At 39.5% G+C, this 20,074-nt stretch overlaps 1 protein-coding gene across 1 annotated transcript in view; it reads left to right on the top strand.

The window, feature by feature from the left end:
- RGS7BP (regulator of G protein signaling 7 binding protein) overlaps positions 1-16,803 on the top strand; it is a 91,589-nt gene extending 74,786 nt beyond the window's left edge. Inside the window, exons 4-6 of the mRNA XM_056848066.1 lie at positions 5,858-6,002; positions 8,597-8,667; positions 16,321-16,803. Coding sequence (XP_056704044.1) covers positions 5,858-6,002; positions 8,597-8,667; positions 16,321-16,412 — 308 coding nt within the window. The 3' untranslated portion in view covers positions 16,413-16,803. The remainder of the gene's footprint in view (positions 1-5,857; positions 6,003-8,596; positions 8,668-16,320) is intronic.
- Positions 16,804-20,074: the final 3,271 nt, after the last annotated feature.

Genomic DNA, 20,074 nt, shown 5'->3' with positions numbered 1-20,074 from the left:
CTCTAATTTCAGTAGAGAGAGCAACTCAACATGTGCAAAGGATTATGGATCTTGTGCTTCCAGTGAAATGAGAGAGGGGGTTAGACTCCTGCCAGTTATTTCTGCAGATTGAAGGGAGAGGTCCCACTGCAGACCTCGGATTCTCCCCATCGTGCTGTTCCTGGGGGGGTCTTCCAGCTCTGTCCTGTAAGAGCAAGATTAGGAAAGTCATTCAGTTACAGCATGGTGCCAGAAGATTTTATTTTATTTTAATTTTTTAAGTCACTTTATAATATAGTCAGTAATTTGCCCATCTTCTAGGCGATGGTATAGTATAGTAGTATAGTATAATTTATTGCGGTCCTTGACCAGTATTAAAAAGTTAAACCATAGTTAAAACAACAATAGTTCAATACAACAGAAAAACAGCTACATGAACATTTGAGCTAGTCAAATGGGTTTAAAACTGTGCATCAGCTTTTAATATCATTTCCCCGTGTCTTACATATCCCAAAACAGAATTTAGCTACTTTTCTTGGATACCCAGTAGTTTCTCTTGGACAACAGATACTCCAGTTTAGCCCCATCAGATTCATCCAGAAATCCAACTAACACTGGCTAGAGATATTTTGATCTGGCCTCCTTGTAATACGGACATCTCAGAAGCATGTGCTTGGTAGTTTTCACCTCCCCCATCAAGCATAAACATAATATTTCTGAGTGGGGGATCAACCTAGGTGATGTGGAAATGGTTCCCTGTCTTCCAGTGTAGTGCTGTAGCCTGTTGTGCAGGATTAGGAGTTGGAAGATTTCCTGCAGAGTAGAGGCGACTATCCATATCTTCTGGCACTGGGCTGCAAGCCACTGCAGTATAGCATGGGGAAGAACAAATTGGTGAGGATCAGTCACAGCAGAGAGGCAGGTAATAGTGGCTTCAAACTTTACAAACAGCCACAGATTATATGAATAACAGGGAGGAGAGCATTCCATTTTACCAAAAACATGCCCCATTTCACCCCACATTTTCCATGAACAATACTACTACTCAGCCTTCTTCAAACCTATATTCTTTATCTGCTGCATCTTCTACCAGCACAGCACTGTCCAGTTTTTCGTGGAGAGGTCCACTGAGCTAGCCTTACACATCAGTGTGCCCTTGCCTATTCAAGGAAGTGTTCCTGATATCACAAAAGGACCGAGTAAATGTGTGCACTCGTGAATAAATATGGCACATTCATGCGTCCGCTGGGGGAAAATACATGTGCGTGCAGGTGTTGAGCAAAAGCAGACTGCTTAGTTCAGTGCTTTGCTACCTTCACCTGTCTCATGGGAATACAGCAGCTCTGCAGAATCAAAGCCTCAGGCCCTCTGTTACTTTTTATATCTTTTGTACAGTTCAGTTAGATATCCAAGATCAGACTTTTTTTCTGCAGGGAGGTGACCTACAGGAAGAAACTGAGGCTTGGTGTACGGAGTGGAAACATCTCAACCAAAAATAGCTCCTCTACAGAAGGAGGTTGAGCTGTTTTAGTACAGATGTGCACTTGCAAGCACGGCGCTTTCCTCCCACACACTAATTGAGCAGAAGCCAAGCCTTGGTAGTTTGACTCTGTGCATGCTTTTTGCTGGGGACACGGTGGGGATGAGCCGCACTTCCAAAGCATCTCCCTTCATCTGTTCCCTGTTTAATCTGTGCTGGTAAACAGTACTAGGAAATGTGAAAACATATTTTGCATCAGCAGAGCCTACTTGCTATTTATAACGGATTTATCTATAAGCAAAAGAGTGCTTTTAGTGTGCAAAATGCTTTTCAGTTTTTATAATCTTTGTGCATTAAAATTCCCCATGTCATAGGCTACTTTTCGAATATTTTAGAACAGTATTATGAAAATGGCTGGAATGCAGCACAAGTAGGAAAGCGGCATCCTTTTCAAATTTTTCGTCGGCCACAAACCTCTTAGGGTTGGCTTAAGCAAGCCACTGTTCTCTCTTATAGTGATAATGCTGTCATTCCATGCAACATTATTCTCAGGATTATTGAGATAATGTATATGAGATGCTTTGAAAACACAGGAAATCATTATATGAACATTAATGGTAAGTATTTCAAACCTCATGGTTTAATACTACTGCCATGGTTTAATACTGCTGCCATTTTCTTATTGCTTTACTTATAAAACCACCAAGAAAACTGCTTTTTGATTCCCAATACATAGTAGCAGTTCCACAAGAAAAAAAAAATATTTCAGTATGTAAGAATCAACTTAGATCTCGGAAGCTAAGCAGGGTCAGCCCTTGTTAGTATTTGGATGTGATCCACCAAGGAAGTCCAGGGTTGCTATACAAAGGAAGGCAATGGTAAATCCCCTCTGTTAGTCTCCTGTCTTTAAAATCGTAGGGGTTGCTGTAAGTCAGCTCTGACCTGATGGCACTTTACACATACACACAAGAATCAACTCAAGGGCAAAATGTTGCTCATAACAATAGAACTATGGTTATCTCATGCTCACATACTTCTGCAAGAGATGGAAAAACTAGATGCAATACTGACTTGCGTGTATTTTATTCCTGGCTTCTTTGTTTGATTAAATGCTGCAGCTAAAGCAGAAAACTTGTGAAGGGTAGAAGAGATGCTAAACACATTCCCTTGTGCCATTTTTACACTAAAAATCACTTCCATTTTATCAAACAAACTCATTTTTCAAACAACCTGAATGTGACTGAAGGGGAGACCTAGACCTAGTAATAGCTTTGGGAGCCAAGTGCTGTTTATTTAGAAGCACATAGAAAGAAAAATTATATATAACTGGCCCTATCCCTGAGGAGTTTATAGTCTCATTTTCAACAAGCCTAGAAGGAGAAGAAAGGGTAACAGTAGTTAAGATAAACCTTATTTGCATTTAAAACAGGATAAATATTACCTCTTTTCCTACAAGGTTCAAATTTTCCTTGTTCCCTTGTTGTTTGTAGGCATGACTTTTAGAAAGAATTTTAAATGTTTTGTAGAAACGTAGCTAGGGTACCTCATTAGTCCAGGAGCCAACTACTTTAGATGATAGCTTCCCACCTCATATTATGAACAAATAATGAATCTTATTGTTCATTAAGCTACTTCCTCCCTCTGACTGACACTTTCATAGTTACTGTGTGTGCTACCTAGAATATAGCTGCACGAATTTGCTGGGCACCTATTGGATAGTGCCTCAAGGTCCAACCCCCTCCCCGGTAACCTACCATTTTATCTGTGTTACCAGAACAGAACATTCTCCAGTTAACTCTCAAACATGAGGAGTTCTCAGGTAATCTCTCCATCTGCCAAAGGTGCCAAGGAGAGCAACCGTTCTATTTTAACTCTTTCTTTATTATTTGTGGGTTGTACACTTCTCTATTCCATTGGTAAAACAAACAGCCTTTAGTCATTTAGAACATTTTTTATATCCACAGACATGTCTTCTGCCTCCTCAACAGGTCTATGTCTCTCCACTGGTTATCTCCCACCCCACCCTCCAGACACATCCATCGTGCCTAATAACCACAACGTTTCAAATGCTCTAGGGTATCTAGACCTTCTGATCATCTGGATAGGCCCTCTTAAATACGGGCAGCCCCTCCTGAAGGGGGAGTAGATGCGCAGTGGCCAGGAGAAGCCATGTAAGCTTCGCGGCTGCTGCTGAGAAAATAAAAAAAATAAAATGTATAATGGGGGAAATGCCCCCATAGAAAACAGTGAGGCTTTGCCACCAAAAAAGGTACAACTTGAGGGGGTGTTCCCTGGGCGAACGGGGTTAAGATGCTGCCTAAAAGCAGCTCTTCCCCCATGCGCCAGCTCAGGCCCCGACTTCTGGGATTTCACTCCCACTGTGGCTGCGCCGGTGACGGAGCCCCGCACAGCGGCGTGGCTTGCTGGTGCAAATGCCCCCCGCGCCATGAAGCGCATACATTCAACTGTTTCCAAATTCTAAAGCCCACTTTGCTAAATGTGGTTGGCTTTTGTTTTCTTTTTTAAAATCATTTAGGGAAAATGAAGTGAAAAGTTGCCCTAACCCCCAGCAAGGAAGGAAATCATCAGGTAGACTTTCTCTGTTAGATAGCTTGTTGTTCGCTTTCTCTTGTAATGAACACAGGAATTCATGAGACATTGGCTATCTGTACATAGATGCCACTTAAGAGCCACAACATAACCGTTTGTCAGGAACTGGGTTGCTGCACTGGAAAATGTGGAACAGCTGCCTAGAGGTACTCAAGTACTTCTCAAGTGGAAATTGCTTATAGACAGCTGAACACCAGAATCAGTTGCCTTGTGCTCATTGTGAGTGTGCAGCTGGCATTTGGCTGTCTGAAAAGATTTATTGTTTTCCAACTATGTACTCAGCTATCTCCTTTGTTTAAATAAATTTGCTGTATTAGTTCAATTAGAAGAGGTCCTAAGCAGGAGAATCTTCTGAACTTCCTGTAGAGGACTTTGTTTTGCTTGTGTGAAGCTGGAGGAAGAGGTTTAGCATTTTATGTTAACCAAGAACTTGACTCTGGCAGTTTGAGTTAGTATTGGGGTGAGTTACTTGTGAGTGTTTGGCAAAGTTTCCAAAGCACAGGATTGTGCATAAGTATGGCCATTCTTATGCACAGGATTGTGATAAGTTTGGTGTTGGAGGAGAGTGTTATGGATACCGTGGACTGCCAAAAAACAAAACAAAAAACAAATCAGTGGGTTATAGATCAAATCAAGCCTGAACTGACTAGAAGCTAAAATGATTAAACTGAGGCTATCATAATTTGGTCACATTATGAGAAGACAGAGTCACTGGAAAAGACAATCAGGCTAGGAAAAATTGAAGGCAGCAGGAAAAGAGGAAGACAAGAGATGGATTGACTCTAAAGGAAGCCACAGCCCTCAGTTCGCAAGACCTGAGCAAGGCTGTTAAAGATAGGACGTTTTGGAGGAAGGGTCACCATGAGTTGGAAGTGACTTGACGGCACTTAACACAACACACACAGCCATAAAAATCATTTTGATAGAAGCTTCAAGAAATATTGTCAAACAAGTTACTTTAAGAAAAGAAAGAGCCTGGCCCATAGGGAAAATAGTGTGCGTGCAACATTGAGAGATTCTGCTACAGTGCACCGTTGATGAAAATTCAAAATGACCTAGACAGGTCGCACTGGGGACATGCCAGAATAAAGGCAACTGGTGCACTACACCTACCTGTGTGCCATACACAGTCCAGAAATTAAAGTTCATAGCATAATTATTGTTTTGCATTTTTGTGCAGTAATGACAATGATTCTTCTTATGCCAGTATATACAACTTCTGATAGTTCATATTTCAGATAATGAGAAATTCCTAAAAAACTGTGTTTTTCCAGTTTAAACTAGAGCCAAAGAAGTGTTGAAGAAAATAGATAGTTTAACTAATGGTCTCTGGTACTATCCCTATATTTTAAGCTATGCAGGTGCTGTAAGTAATAAAGATAAAGACAGGAAAGTGGTGCAGGGGTCCCTTAAGATGTGGTGAGGAGGAGATGTTTACATGTATTCATCTGCATTTGGCATCTGGACTCTGAAGTTAGCTTTTAATGGAAGATTAAAGGAAGATTGCTGGGCCTGTTACTTTTTTGCGTTGCCTGAGGAGTGACTGAATGACAAGATTTCCAGTAATTTGGGGCTCTGTAATTCACTCACTGCCCCACCTGCCCCTTCTCTGCTAGCAGAAGCAAAAAATGAGCAAACAAATGCAAATGTGCAGAATTTATTCAGAGCTCTGCATTTTTAACACTCTAAAGTCAAACGAACTTTTCCAGAAGGGCAGATGACCAGAGACAACATCTGTATATTAATGGTTGGTAATCTGATTGAATTTTGTTGTTGAATATTTCAAAGGGATGGAGACTTGTGCTGCTGCAAAGGCTGGAGACAGTAAAGTAGAGGAGAGTTCAGAAGTTCCTATTTTAGAAGATACATCGTCACCCACAGACATCCAGCAACATCTATGGCAGGTTTCCACCGATATTGAAAACATAGATAGGTATGTGCCTTATTCTGTTCTAATAATTTGATCTCATTAAACACTGTTGCTTTGATTTGGTAAAGGTGAGGCACATGTAGAAGCGTGCTTCAAAATGTTAGGCCCTGCTGGATAAAGAACCACTTACTCTTAGTGCATGTGTGTGGTTGCTGATAACAGCAGCATCAAACACTCTTCACAGGAACAATGGAACAGGAGGAATTCCGTTCCATACTTCCCACCTTTCACTTGGCAAATGGGATTTTGCTATTGTTTATTTTATTTACAAAATTTATATCCACCTTTCTGCCCTCGCAAGGCAGCAAACTATTTAAACCTAGGCAGCAAACTATTTAAAACATACATGATAAAATAACACTTTAAAACCATTAAAAATCAACCCCCAACATACATCATTAAAAGAAGTTAAATACAGTTAAAATACATACAAAGACATAAAAGCAGCAGTTAAAACATTGGTGAAGAAGGAGGGATCACTGAGGGAATGCTAAATGAAACAAAAGAGTGTTCACCCTCTGCTGGAAGATGCCAACTGAAGGGGACAGATGAATCTCTCTGGGGAAAGAATTCCAGAGTTTGGGTGCCATGACTCAGAAGGCCCTCTCCTGGGTTGCTACCCACCTAATCTCAGAAGTCAAGGTCACCTGAACCAGGGCCTCCAAAGATGACCATACTAGTTGGGCGGGTTCATAAGGGAGTAGGCAGTCCTTCTGGTATGTTTGCCTCAAACAAAACATGCTGGATCAGACCAAGGTCCATCAAGTCCAGCAGTCTGTTCACACAGTGGCCAATCAGGAAGCCCACAAACAAGATGACTGCAGCAGCATTGTCCTGCCTGTGTTCCAAAGCACCTAATATAATGGGCATGCTCATCTGATCCTAAAGAGAATAAGTATGCATCATGAATACTATCAATTTTTACTAGTAGCCATGAATAGCCCTCTCCTTCATGAACATGTCCACTCTCCAAGTTGGCAGGCATCACCACATCCTGGGGCAGGGAGTTCCACAATTTAACTATGTGTTGTGTGAAGAAACCATATATGACTTAAGGTTTAAGACCAGTACCTTGAATTGTGCCCAGAACAAATTGGGAACTAACTGGAGTGATATGGTCCTTATGACCCACTCCTGTCAACATCCTGGCCACAGCATTCTGTACTATTTGAAGTTTCCAAACACTTCTCAAAGGCAGCTCCACATAGGACACATTGCAGTAATCTATTCTATATGTAACCAGGGCATGCACCCTAAGTGGCCTGATGTTTTCTGCCCAGGAAAGACTGCAGATGGCTAACCAGTTGAAGTTGGTAAAAGGCACTCCTGGCCACAGGGGCCACCTGCTCATCCGGGAGCAGCCCTGGGTCCAACAGCATCTCCCAGACTATGGAACTGTTCCTTCAAAGGGTGTGCAACCCCATCCAGAATGGGTAACACCTTATGTTTAGAACTACAAGCAATATTTTAAGGTTTACAGTGTGGAGCCAGGGAATAAATCAACAGTTGCTTTCATAACCATTGATAAAATAATTATCCTGGATTTGATAGGCGTTTATTGCCACTGTCAAGGTGTTGAATGTCAGAATACCAGTGAAATTGCAGTACTGTAATATTTAAGTTTCTACGGCTATCCAGTTCATGCCATGTCTTTCTCTAAAAAAATACAGATTTAGGGAGTGAAGGACATTAATTGAGACATCAGATTCAACTCCCCCCCCCTTTAATCTTTTGGGCCCTTTACACATTCAAGGAGTCTGTACTCCTAGAGAGCTGTCACCAGTCCTCACTGGCTGACAGGTGTAGCTGCAATTCTGACATCTACACCCCCCAAAAATATTTCTGATATTAACATTCAAGTGTGCTGCAGTCATTCTCAAACTGTGGGGTGAACACCCCCCCCCCTGGAAGGCTACTTAAAGGAAGAACATGCAGTTCCTAGAAAAAAATGTGTGGTGTCTCCCTCCTCCAATCAAGACTTAGTAATTGGTTCCTCCCTGGCAGTGGACACTTGCTAATCAACAATTTATTTTTAAAAAGGTCTTAGATCTGCACAAACAAATGCATTGTGGGATAAAGCTTCATTTGTTGTTTGACTGTGGTTCCAGTGATTGGTCGACCATGTGTTAGGCACAAGTTAGTTAACAGCCCCAGTTTAACCAAGCTCTAGGAGCAAAAAGAATTTTTAAGAAAAATTGGTTCCAGTTAACTATGGTTCATTTTCCACAGGATTTACCTGTCCCGCACAAACTGGGTTGAAAAAGAAAGCAGAGCAATTTAAAAGTAATTGTTTGATATGAATTTATTAATTTATATTATTAATCTTGGCAGCTGTCCAGTTTTCCTCCTTAAATCTTTTGTATTTGCACAGGAGGAATATACACAAGTAAAATTAGAAAAAACTCAGTTGCATTTATTGTTAAAAATATGCCATTAGGTGTTTTCAGAAGCCTTCAATTCAATGTTCTGTTTGGGGTTTTTAATTACCAAAAAAATCCCTGTCTGGAACATGTAGAATACTATTATTAGAATCCACAAAAGGAGAGAATAGATTTTTTATCTCAATTCAAGTAATGTTCCTTTTATTTGATCTGCAGAGATATGAGAGAAATGAAAAACCTTTTAAGCAAACTCAGGGAGACAATGCCTTTGCCATTGAAAAATCAAGGTAAGCTTTTCTTTTCTGTGTGTAACATTTTCGTATTTATGTTGTCGGGGTAAGCTTATTCTGATGGACACAGAAAAGGGTTGGGATGTTCCACTAAGGATATTAAAAAAAACAACTCTACCCAATCTCCATACGGTCTCTCATACCAAGTACTCCCTCTCAGAACACCTGTGGCTGTATACAGCCTTCCTTCACAGCAGCTAAGAGCCATTATGTGCCCCCCCTGCAGCATCTTTGGCCTCCTCCACATTCAGAAGATCATACAGTATATAAGATGCTTGATCAGAACAGGTGTGCTGCTGCTATCTACCAGCTGCATCTTGCCAAGGGAGGCTCTGGCCCCCAGAATTTTGCAGCTTTCGTGTGGCCCCACTTCCTTTTCCCTTCAGATCCCACCTACAGATCCACATTTTCTGTGAAGCCTTAACCTTACCCCAGCTGACAGAGAGTCATGTAGGATGCAGCAGCGTATGTTTGTCCCCTTGTTCTTGCCTCCCTGCGCTGCCTTCTACGGTCTCTCCCATTGTGAAACTTTCACTTGGTGAGCGCACTTAGATCTTTGCTAGCTGCTTATGTTATTTTATATAGCGCATTGTATGTTTATGGCACTGTAAAACAACGTGAGGAATTAAGAGCTAGGCATTCCTGAATAATGAAATGGGGTGAAGCAAGGAATCCAACAAATTGTACCTGGAAAAGTTGCTGGTTTTCTAATGCAGAAAAAGATCTTTCAAAGGCTTAAATGGGACTTGGCAGCAAAACTCCCACTGAAAAGTAGTATGAGAACTGTCACTGTCTCTGCAATATTTCTGCTGACAATGACACCTGTTAATCTGCCATTTATTTGGGCACTTCTCTCATACCTTAAGAGCAATTAATTTAAACAAGGTACAGTTTCAGATAAAATCTCATTTTTTATAATAATATGGAAACTGGATTTCTTTGATAAAAGGTCTTCTTTGATGGAGGAATACTTTGTAGAGAACCTTTTTTGGTTACTGTCCATACTTGTTCATGACCTATAAACCCCCGGATAGCACTGGTTCCAGCAGCCTCTCCCTAATTAATTTTTTTAAAATAATTTTTATTGCTTTTTTATAATTAAAAAATAAACAAAAATTAAATCATAATACAATACAAACAAACAAAAATACAAGATCACACAGAGAGCACTATTACATCCAGTACAAATACAATGTATGTTATCCTTCATAAAATATATAGTGCCCAAATCTCCACCACCCACCTTTGTGCCCTCCACCCTTGGACTCCCGGAGTGGTGTTATGTCAGTATTTAAAAATCTATTATAATATTCATTTATTAAAAACACATTAATCTATAATTCATTAACTATAGATTAACTAAAATCCATTTTTGCCAATTTATCCCAATATGCAGCGGCCTTTAGCCATATTTTTTTTAAATTCCTCCATATCTTTACCATGCAAAGAATCTGTAAGTTTGGCCATCCGCATATACATCCATAGCTTTTCTCTCCAATCTTTAATTGAAGGTTTATTTATTTGCTTCCAGTTCTTAGCAGTTGTAATTCTAGCTGCAGCAAAACTATATTGGCATATGACTCTATCACCTTTATCTAAATTCTATTTAGGAATACCCAATAGACAAAAGGCAGGATCTTTTTTTATTTTTGAGTTAATCAAATTATTAGTTTCCTTTAAAACTAATCTCCAAAATCTCTTAATTTTTTTACAACTCCACCAAACATGCATAAATGTACTTATATTCGTTCCACACTTCCAGCAAAGACCCTCATCCTCTTTTTTCATTTTGCTTAATAATACAGGAGTTATATACCATCTATAAAACATTTTATATAATTTTTCTCTTATTTCATTGGTAATGGTAAATTTAAATTGCTTCTTCCACAAATTTTCCATACTTCCAGATCTATATTATAACCTAATTCTCTCATCCATTTCACCATCACTGGTTTATTCCTTTCCTGTTCCAAATTCATTTCTATCAATAATTTATACATCCTTCCTATCAGTCCTTTATTCCCCTTAGTTAATATAATTTCAAATTTAGATTTGGTATGATTAAACCCCGTTCTGTTATCTTTATTAAATATATCTCTTACTTTATAATACATAAACCAATCTTTAATTTGAAGCTCTTCTCTAGTTTTTAACATCCAAATCCCATCCTTACATTCTATCATTTCTCTCTATATATTAGTATCCAGATTTAAATGGACACCCCTTTTCACAAAAGCTTCTATAGGATTAATCCAACCAGGAGTTTTATTTTCCAAGAAACCTTTATATTTCTTCCATATTTGTAATAAACTACTCCTAATAATATGGGAATTGAAATCTTTATTTACTTTCTCCTTTTCGTACCATAAATATGCGTGCCACCCAAATCGTAAATTAAATCCCTCTAATTCCAATAATTTCGTATTCTCTAATAGAATCCAGTTTTTTATCCAGGTGAAACAAGCTGCCTGGTAATACATTCTCAAATCTATTAATCCCAACCCTCCTGTTTCTTTCAATTCTACTAAATTATTGTATGCTATCCTATGTCTTTCTTTGCCCCAGAGAAAATTTAAAATATCTTTCTTCCAATTTTTAAATATCTGTGCGCTTTTCAGTATTGGTAAATTTTGAAACAAGAAAAGCATCTTAGGTAATAGCATCATTTTAATTACTGAAATTCGTCCCCACAATGATAATGGTATTTTCCCCCAACTTTTTAAATCTTTTACTATCTGTTGCCATTGATTCACATAATTATTCTGAAATAAATTAAGATTATTATGTGATATCCATATACCTATTTAATTTACTAAATCCTGTCTTTTTAGTCAATTTTTGTTGTTGTGAAAGAGTCATATTTTTAACCAATAACTTAGTTTTATTTTTATTAATTTTAAAACCTGAAAGCTGTCCATAAACCTCCATAATCTTATTCCATCTATCAATTTGCTCTACCGGATCAGTCAAAAAACATACAAGATCATCTGCATATGCTTTAACTTTATAATGATTTCTCCCCAATCTTACCCCAATTACTTCCTCAGTTTGTCTAATATTTGTTAATAAGAATTCTAATACCAAAATAAACAACAAAGGAGAAAGAGGACATCCTTGTCTCGTTCCCTTCTGGATTTCAACCTGTGGTGACACCATTCCATTTATTAACAGATTAGCAGTTTGGTATGTATATACGCTTTTTATGGCAGTTTTAAAGTTCTCCCCAAAATCCATAAATTCTAATATCTTAATCATAAATTGCCAATTCACATTATCAGACGCTTTTTCCGCATCCAGAAATACCTTAGCTAACGGAGTTGTGTCTTGTTCTGCATATTCTAAAAGGTCTACTACGACTCTTACATTCTGACTAATCAATCTTCCTGGTAAAAAACCTGCTTGATCTTCATGTATTATTTGATTTAATACCCTTTTCAATTTAGATGCTAAAATTGCAACAAAAAATTTATAGTCATTATTCAATAATGAAATCGGTCTGTAGTTTTTAACTTCCGATGTATCAGTATTTGCCTTAGGTATTAATACTATATTTGCTCGTTTCCAAGTTTGAGGAATAGACCCATTTAACAAACAAGAATTCATCACATCTAATAAATAAGGGCTTAACTGATCTTTACATACTTTATAATAAGAAGCAGTAAATCCATCGAGCCCAGGTGATTTACCGTATTTTTTGCTCCATAGGACGCACCGCTCCATAAGACGCATCTAGTTTTTAGAGGAGGAAAACAAGAAAAAATCTTGTTTTCCTCCTCTAAAAACGCGGGCAGGGAGCGGGCGCGCCAAGCGCTCAGAGCAGGCGGGGAGGAGGCGGGCGGGCGCTCCAAGAGCTCAGAGCGAGCTGGGAGGAGCCGGGCGGGAGAGGCGCGCCAAGCGCTCAGAGCGGGCGGGGAGGAGGCGGGCGGGCGCGCCAAGCCGCCCCCCCTCCGCTTCCCAGCTGGGAGGCGAGCAAGCGCACAGAGCGGGCTGGGCGGGTGCACAGAGCCGGCTGGGCGCGCTGGAACGGTGCGAGGCAGCTTTCCCCGGCTGCCTCCCAGCGCGCCCAGCCGGCTCTGTGCGCACATTCGCTCTATAAGACGCACCCACATTTCCCCTCACTTTTGAGAAGGAAAAAAGTGCGTCTTATGGAGCGAAAAATACGGTATTTATTTTGCTTTTACCTATTACCTCTTGTAATTCTTCCCTAGTTATTGGAGAATCCAGTAATTCTTTGTTATCTTGAGTTATTTTTCCCCAATTTGATTGGGTAAGATATGCATCCATATCGATTTCCAACACCATATTCTTTCTATACAAATTTGTATAATAATCCACAAATGTTTCTATTATCTCATCCTTATCTCTTGTTATCTTACCCTTCCTTTTAATTTGAGATATTGGTACTTTTTTCTCTTTGTGTTTGAGTTGCCATGCTAACATTTTACCCGGCTTGTTAGCATGTTCAAAAAATCTTTGTTTGTTAAAAATAATTTTCTGCTCAATTTAATCCGATATTAAAAATTAATATTGATGCTGCCATTTTATAATCTTATCAAGCTGTTCCTGTTTAGCTGTTTTATCCTGAAGCTTTCTAAGTTGTCGTTCTCCTTGTCTTATTTCATCCAAAATATTTTTTTCTTTACCTCCCTTAAACCATCTTGTATTTTGTTGAATTAATACTCCCCTAATCACCCCCTTACTGGGATCCCAAACAATATCTTCCCGAACACCCTTACCTATATTTTCATTAAAATAATTCTGTATGTCCACCTTTAATTTTTCCACTATTTTACTATTTTTTAACAGAAATTCATTTACTATCCAAGGTTTATATCTTCTATCCCCTATTTTAATTTTTACCGTTAGCGCATTATGATCTGATAATACCTTAGGTAGAATCTCTGGATTCTCTGATTTGTTTGTCAACCCTTTCAAAAGCCATAGCATATCTATCCTGGAGTATGTAAGATGTCTTGGAGAAAAATAGGTATAGCCCTTCTTATTACCATTCCTCAGTCTCTAGACATCAAACATATCCCATTGATCTGTGAGAGCATTAAAAATTCCAGGTAGTTTACCTTAACTTTTTGCTTTTTGCTTTTTTCCAGACCTGTCTAACTTAGGTACCATTACCCCATTAAAGTCCCCCATCCATATCATTTTTTCTGTAGCATATTCAGCTAATATTATTGCTAAATTATCATAAAACATTTTTGATTAGTATTAGGTGCATATATTTTGACCAATAATATCTTCTGTAACCCACTAGTTATTTCCAACAACAACAATCTTCCTTCCTTGTCTTGGTAAATGATTTTTGGGTCTAATAATAAGGGTAAATACATAACTATTCCATTAGTTTTTTTCTTTTCATTACACGACGTAAAAAGTTTACCAAACCGTGGATATTCCAGTCTAACTATATCCTTCGGAACAATATGCGTTTCCTGTAAACAAATAATGTTTGCTTTAGACTTTTGCAAATGATGAAATATTTTCTTCCTTTTGTTAAGAGAATTCAACCCATTTATGTTCCACGATAAAACCTGTAACATATAAAAAATCAGTTAGATCCATTCTCTTTATAAAGCCAAATGTCATCTATATCCCATAGCCTCCCCCCTCCCCCCATATTTTCCCCCATTTCTAATTTGTGTCTGTTCAGCCTTCCTTGTCATCTGACAGGGATTCTTCTGCTGGTTCTATTGGTAGGTCTCCACCACCAGTTGCCTCAGATGCTTTTTCTTCTTCCGTAAATTCTTTAGCAGGAAGTTGTCTAGTTGGTTTAGCTGGTTTAAAAAGTTCTGCATCGTATCTTCGCAGGAACTGTTCAGCCTTGTTGGTATCTGTGAACTTGAACCTTTTAGCCTTAAAGGTGAAAGAAATGCCTTGCGGAAATTCCCATCTGAATTGTATTCCATTTAATCTTAAGCGTTCCCCAATCTCCGTAAAATCCTTCCTTTTTCTCAACAATCTTGCAGGAATTTCCTTCAGTAATCTCAGAGGTTTGTCCTCAACTTTAAGCAGTAACTTATAATGAATGTTGAGAATAAGATCACGGTGACTCCTTGAAAAAAGCTGAAGTAAACAGTCCCTTGGTACTTTATTTTTAGTTGCATATGCAGAATTAATTGTGTAAGCCGTCACAATCATCCCTTCCACAACTTCTTTGTCTTCCTGTAGAAATTCTGCCAAAAGTCCTTTCAAATACCCCCGCAATTCTCTTCCTTCAATTTTTTCCTTCAACCCACGTATGCGAAGGGAAGATTCCTTGATCTTAAGTTCAAGCATTGCCATTTGGTCTTCTTGCTTCTCGTCTCTCTCTCGCGAGGCCTCTAATGACATCTCCAAGGTGTCTACCTTTTTCTTGATCTCTTTAGTCTCCTGTGCAGTTTTGGAGAGTTTAGCTTCCACCTTATCTTGTCTAACAGTCAGGGATGTAATTGTGTCTTGCAAAGCAGCTATTGCAACTGAATTCTGAGAAGTAGTGGCAGTATTTTGACTCAGTTCCTGCTTCATTTCAGTGACATCTTGATGGGTCTTAGTTAGCAATTCAAAAACAGAGTTAAGTGTCACTTCAGGTCTAACTTTAGGAGCCATCTTTGCAGTTAATGGTGTGGTTAGCAGTGGTGACGTTGTTGTAGATACAGAAGATCTTCGTGGGGGAAGCTGAACCTGTAATTTTGTTTCTTTGAGAAACTCTCTGGACTGCTTCTCCTTTTCTCCCATTGACCTTGAGGACTAAACAGAGTCCAACTTGTAATCCACAAAAAGAGAGAAGGGGGAGTAGGCCGAGTACTTGTTTTAGTTCATCAGCTTTAAAAAAGTTAGTTCAGATAAGTCAATCAGTTTGGAGAAAACACATTCACTATGACATATCAGATGTTGTATTCCATGTCTGTGTAGTTGTTTTCTTACTCTTTTTCTTATTTTTTTAAGAGCCTTCCAATACTGAAAGTAGTTTTTAAGCTGCGTCAGTCCACTGGCAAATAGCCAAAAGTCACTAAGAGCGTCTTAATGAAATTATAGATAACTCAAAGTTGTCTTCTTTAGTATCAACTCTGCCAAACACTCGTTTTAATTCTGTAGTCTTTTTTTTCAAATTAAACACTTGCTTTTAAAATCGGAATCCTCCACCACGTCTCTCCAGCTTTCCCTTTGAAGATGGCGCCGGCTCTTCGGCAGCGCCCGTCAGAGCGACCACCGCCGATTTCTCGGCAGCTATCGCTCAAATGACGGGGCAGCCACCGGCTCCCGTATCAGCATCCCCTCTTCCTCCGAGGGGTGCTGCTTGCCGATGTTTTTGAGGGCGGATTTGTTGCCCTCAGGCAGCTTTCAGCTGGAGCGCGATCTCTGCGCTACCGGCGGGGGGGGGGGCCGTCCGACCCGGGAGTCCCCACCTCTCCCTAATTAACATGGAGTACAATTAACTGGGAAGTTCTCCTGTGCTTTGAAGTGCACAACTGCCATTATTTCAGTGGGGTTTGCACATGACAGGAGGACTAGATCTCTCTGCTTCCCGCTCTTCTTCCTGAATGGCATCTGGAATCCACCTTGCCTCTTGATGGAGCCTCCTCTGCCTTACAAAATGTAAAATTAAATGTTTGCTTGCTGCTCAACCTAATTCTAATCTTCTTTTTTAAATCATAGATGATAGCAGCCTCCTAAACTTGACTCCTTATCCGTTAGTGCGAAGACCGAAGCGAAGATTCTTTGGACTCTGCTGTCTTGTCTCAAGCTAGAAGACCCAGTGCAGAAGTGCGCAGATAACCATAGCCAATACAATTGACCTTCAGCTGGATAAACCTAATGCTCTAACTTAAAATGTATGTTTTCTACACTGCCCTAATTCTATCTCTTCCTCTCCTTTTCAAGAGTTTTACAGATTGTCGCTGACCAGAACCAAATCGGGAAATCAATTTAACATTATTAAGAATATTTTTAAATGTTTTTTTAATGGCATACTGCTTGTCTGTTTGAAATCATTCTGTGATTAGAGACAAATATTACGATTATTAAATAAAACCTGCAGAAATTTTTATTTGGTGTACAAAACCACAACAGTCGATTGTGTACAGTACAATAGTATGACTGTAGCTCTTGCTAGTATGATGTTAAAATATATTAAGCAATCTTAATCCATAGGAAAGTATTTAGAACAGCGAAACTGTGCTTAACCCGTTCTAAAGCGCTAAAATAAACAGAGCCAATATTGTCAGAGAACATGCACAAACTCTCCTATTGCTTTTTGTGCTCTCATTCATATTTAGTCTTCCACTCTATATCTCAATTTATCCAAGACCTTCATAGTACAATATCTTAATTTCTAATACACAAGCAAGATAACATTAATATGTTGATCCTGTAAATATGAGAGTTATATCTACATATTGTACAATGCATAGAAATAGCTAATTTACTTTTTAAAAAAACGTTATCTATTCAGCTTCGGAAAGAAAAGACTAAAAGTTTAAAAGACGGTGTAGGAAACTATACAATCCACAGATGTGAAGCAGATTATCCCATTTTGTTCCCATTAAAGGTTGAAGCATGGTGTCTGCACATCAAATTAGTGTTACTGCTTATAGGGCATGCCAGGAGTAGATCTGATTGTAAAATATTAAACATTTTACATTGTTAATAAATATTTTTTAGTTAAACTAAAACATGTTGTCTTGGCATTAATTACACTACTAAGTATCATGTGTAATTCCTTATCCCTATTTTTGTGGCTTCTCTGCTCCATGTACCTGTTTGTCTACCCTGAAACGGGACCTGATGGCCGTCCTGTTTTTCCCCCTCGAACCTTCATTAAAAAAAGAGAGTTCTTGCCGTACTTTGGGATCCGAGCAGTTGCAGGGAAGGGAATTGTCCTGGGCATCTTGATAAAGGAGATGATACTGGTATGGGTTTTTATAAGGGAATGAGACTGGTGGAACATAAGGTTCATGAGCTTTTGCTCTCTTTGCACATGGCTAGAAACTGAAAGATTTCTACATTTGTGGGAAACCATGGCTGTGGCTATGACTGAATCACAAGCAATGGTTTGTTCCTGCCAGTGCATACCAAAATTCCAACCTGCAGTTTAACCCTGGTTTGCAGTGACAAGAACAAGTTGGTTTGATTTGTACCCCGGCCCTTTCCTGCAGGGTGGGTAACAGCATGCAGTAAACATACATACATAGAATTAAATACACAATTAAAACCACAAAACATCAAATAAATATCAAAATATATCAAATACATATCGGTGGTGTCTTAAAATAATTCTTATTCCCTACCACATCTAAAAGGGAAAAATATTCCACATGGTGGCAGGCCAAAGTGACAATAAGCAGCCCCACGCCAGCAAAGATCTCATAACTTCAATGGGAGGAGACAGAAAACTAAAAAGGAGAGGGGGAACAAAAGGGACAGGAAAAGAGGGGAAGGGAAAGGAGGAGGAAGGAAGGCCAGCTAGTATAATACTGTTGCCGAGCACAGCATTCAGTTATGCACTACCTGCCGCCTCCAAGCCCATGTAGGCTTTGGTGGCGGCGCAGAGCTGACTGCTGGGACTGGCCAGTAAGCAGGTGTGAGGGGGAGAGGGGCATTCCCCCAGTCTTTTTTTAAAGATGGCGAGGCCGAAGTGGCCCAAAAATGTTGAAAAAATTAGGCATTGTTTGGGATTCGCTTTTCGGCTCCCTTAAATCACTTCCATTTGTTCAGGAGAAAACCCCCCGAAAAATACTGAGAAGGTATTTTGAGCGGGGGGGAGTTGGTTTGGCTTTGTTGAAGGCACACCCCTAGTCTACATTCCGGAGATTGGGGAAGAGGCCTCTGTGTCCTGCTGTTGGCTTTCCAGAGTAACTGGTTGGCTACTCTGTGAGATAGGATGCTGGCCTACGTGGACCACTGGTCTGATCCAGTAGGGCTCTTAAGTTAAAGCAGTAGGACCCTGACTAATTATAGTTGCATCCTACTAATCCATTCAGCAAAGTCGTCACTTTTCCTGTATCCTAAGGAGCCTTCCTCCAACTTGAGTGGCTCTTCTGCTGAAGCAAGAGTTGGATGGCGGCTCCTCATACTGGGGAAAGGTTTCAAACGTTGCTGAGTGGAGTGGGAGGATCCAGGCCATTAAAGTGAAAGAGCTGAATATCTAATCGCGTGAACAAATATTTTAAATTTATTATACATCCTTTAATAAACAGTTCGCTTTACAGCTAGTAGTTCTGTTGATCTTTTAACTGTAATAGATATTATATTTCAGTGTATTTTAGTACAGGAGCATTGATTGGACTGGGAATTGCTGCATTGGTTGTACGTGCCTTCATCATTAGTGTCCTTGTGCTTTGTTGCTTATTTCTTTATACAAAGCCACAGAGTCTAGATACTGGTCTGAAGCTGCAACATCTGGAGATCCCTTTCGGCTCAAGAAGGTAGGAATTGCATCCGCTTGACATTAAAAAGATCTTTTAAGAGTTCTTAATTATAAGGGCACACTGAATCCTCTTTTTAAAGTTTAGTTCTTTTAGAAGGAATGGCAATTAATTATACATCTTGTAGAAGTATATGTGACAGTTAACTTAAACAAAGAAGGAACATTACACACTGCTTATTTTTACTTTAAATTACTTGTAATCAGATCCAAATGCAAAATGCTGTTGGCCCTATTTAACTCTGACAACTTTGTGCAACTCATGCAGGAGAATAAAAAAATTCCTTGTTCATAATACCTAGCATTTCTGTAACACTTCAGGATCTTCACAGTACCTCTTACAACATAAAATTCAGAGATGTAGGCTATTATTATTATTATCCCCTTACTGCAACTCTGGATGTGTGGCTTGCCAAGAGAGAGAGGCATGGCTCATTCATAGTGCATCAACTTTGCATGCAGAAGGTCCTAGGTTCAGTCTCCAGCATCTCCAGTTAAAAGGTGCAAGTTATAGGCAATGTGAAAGACCTCCACCTGATACTGACGCTGATGCTAGCGGATTGGCAGTCAGTCCAGGATAACACCATCAGAAAAGTCCTCTGCTACTTAGAAAAGTGTAGTTTATTTTACAGTGCAAAGATATAATACAAATACTTGTCACACTCTCTCCGCTCATAGCATTCCACACTGAGCTTCAGTTTCACTCCATTATATACACTTGATGGTCGCAGCCACCAATCACAGCAGATGCCTAGTCATCATGACATTGCTCATGCATTGCATCAGCCTCCTGGTCATAACCGGATCAGGCCAGCTCCCTCTAGCTCTCCAGGGAGTTTCCAGGCTGATTGCATCATTTCAGATCCATCTGATCTACCATGCACCTGTCAAACTAATCTGACAGCCTTGCAATATCGACACTCTGTACTCTGTACAGAGATTGCCAGCCAAAGTAGATAGGGCTGCCAGGTCCCTCTTCACTACTGT

The sequence above is a fragment of the Euleptes europaea genome, chromosome 4 (genome assembly GCF_029931775.1).
Source record: "Euleptes europaea isolate rEulEur1 chromosome 4, rEulEur1.hap1, whole genome shotgun sequence".
In the NCBI taxonomy this organism is placed as follows: domain Eukaryota; kingdom Metazoa; phylum Chordata; class Lepidosauria; order Squamata; family Sphaerodactylidae; genus Euleptes; species Euleptes europaea.
This window is presented reverse-complemented; position numbering and strand designations above follow the sequence as displayed.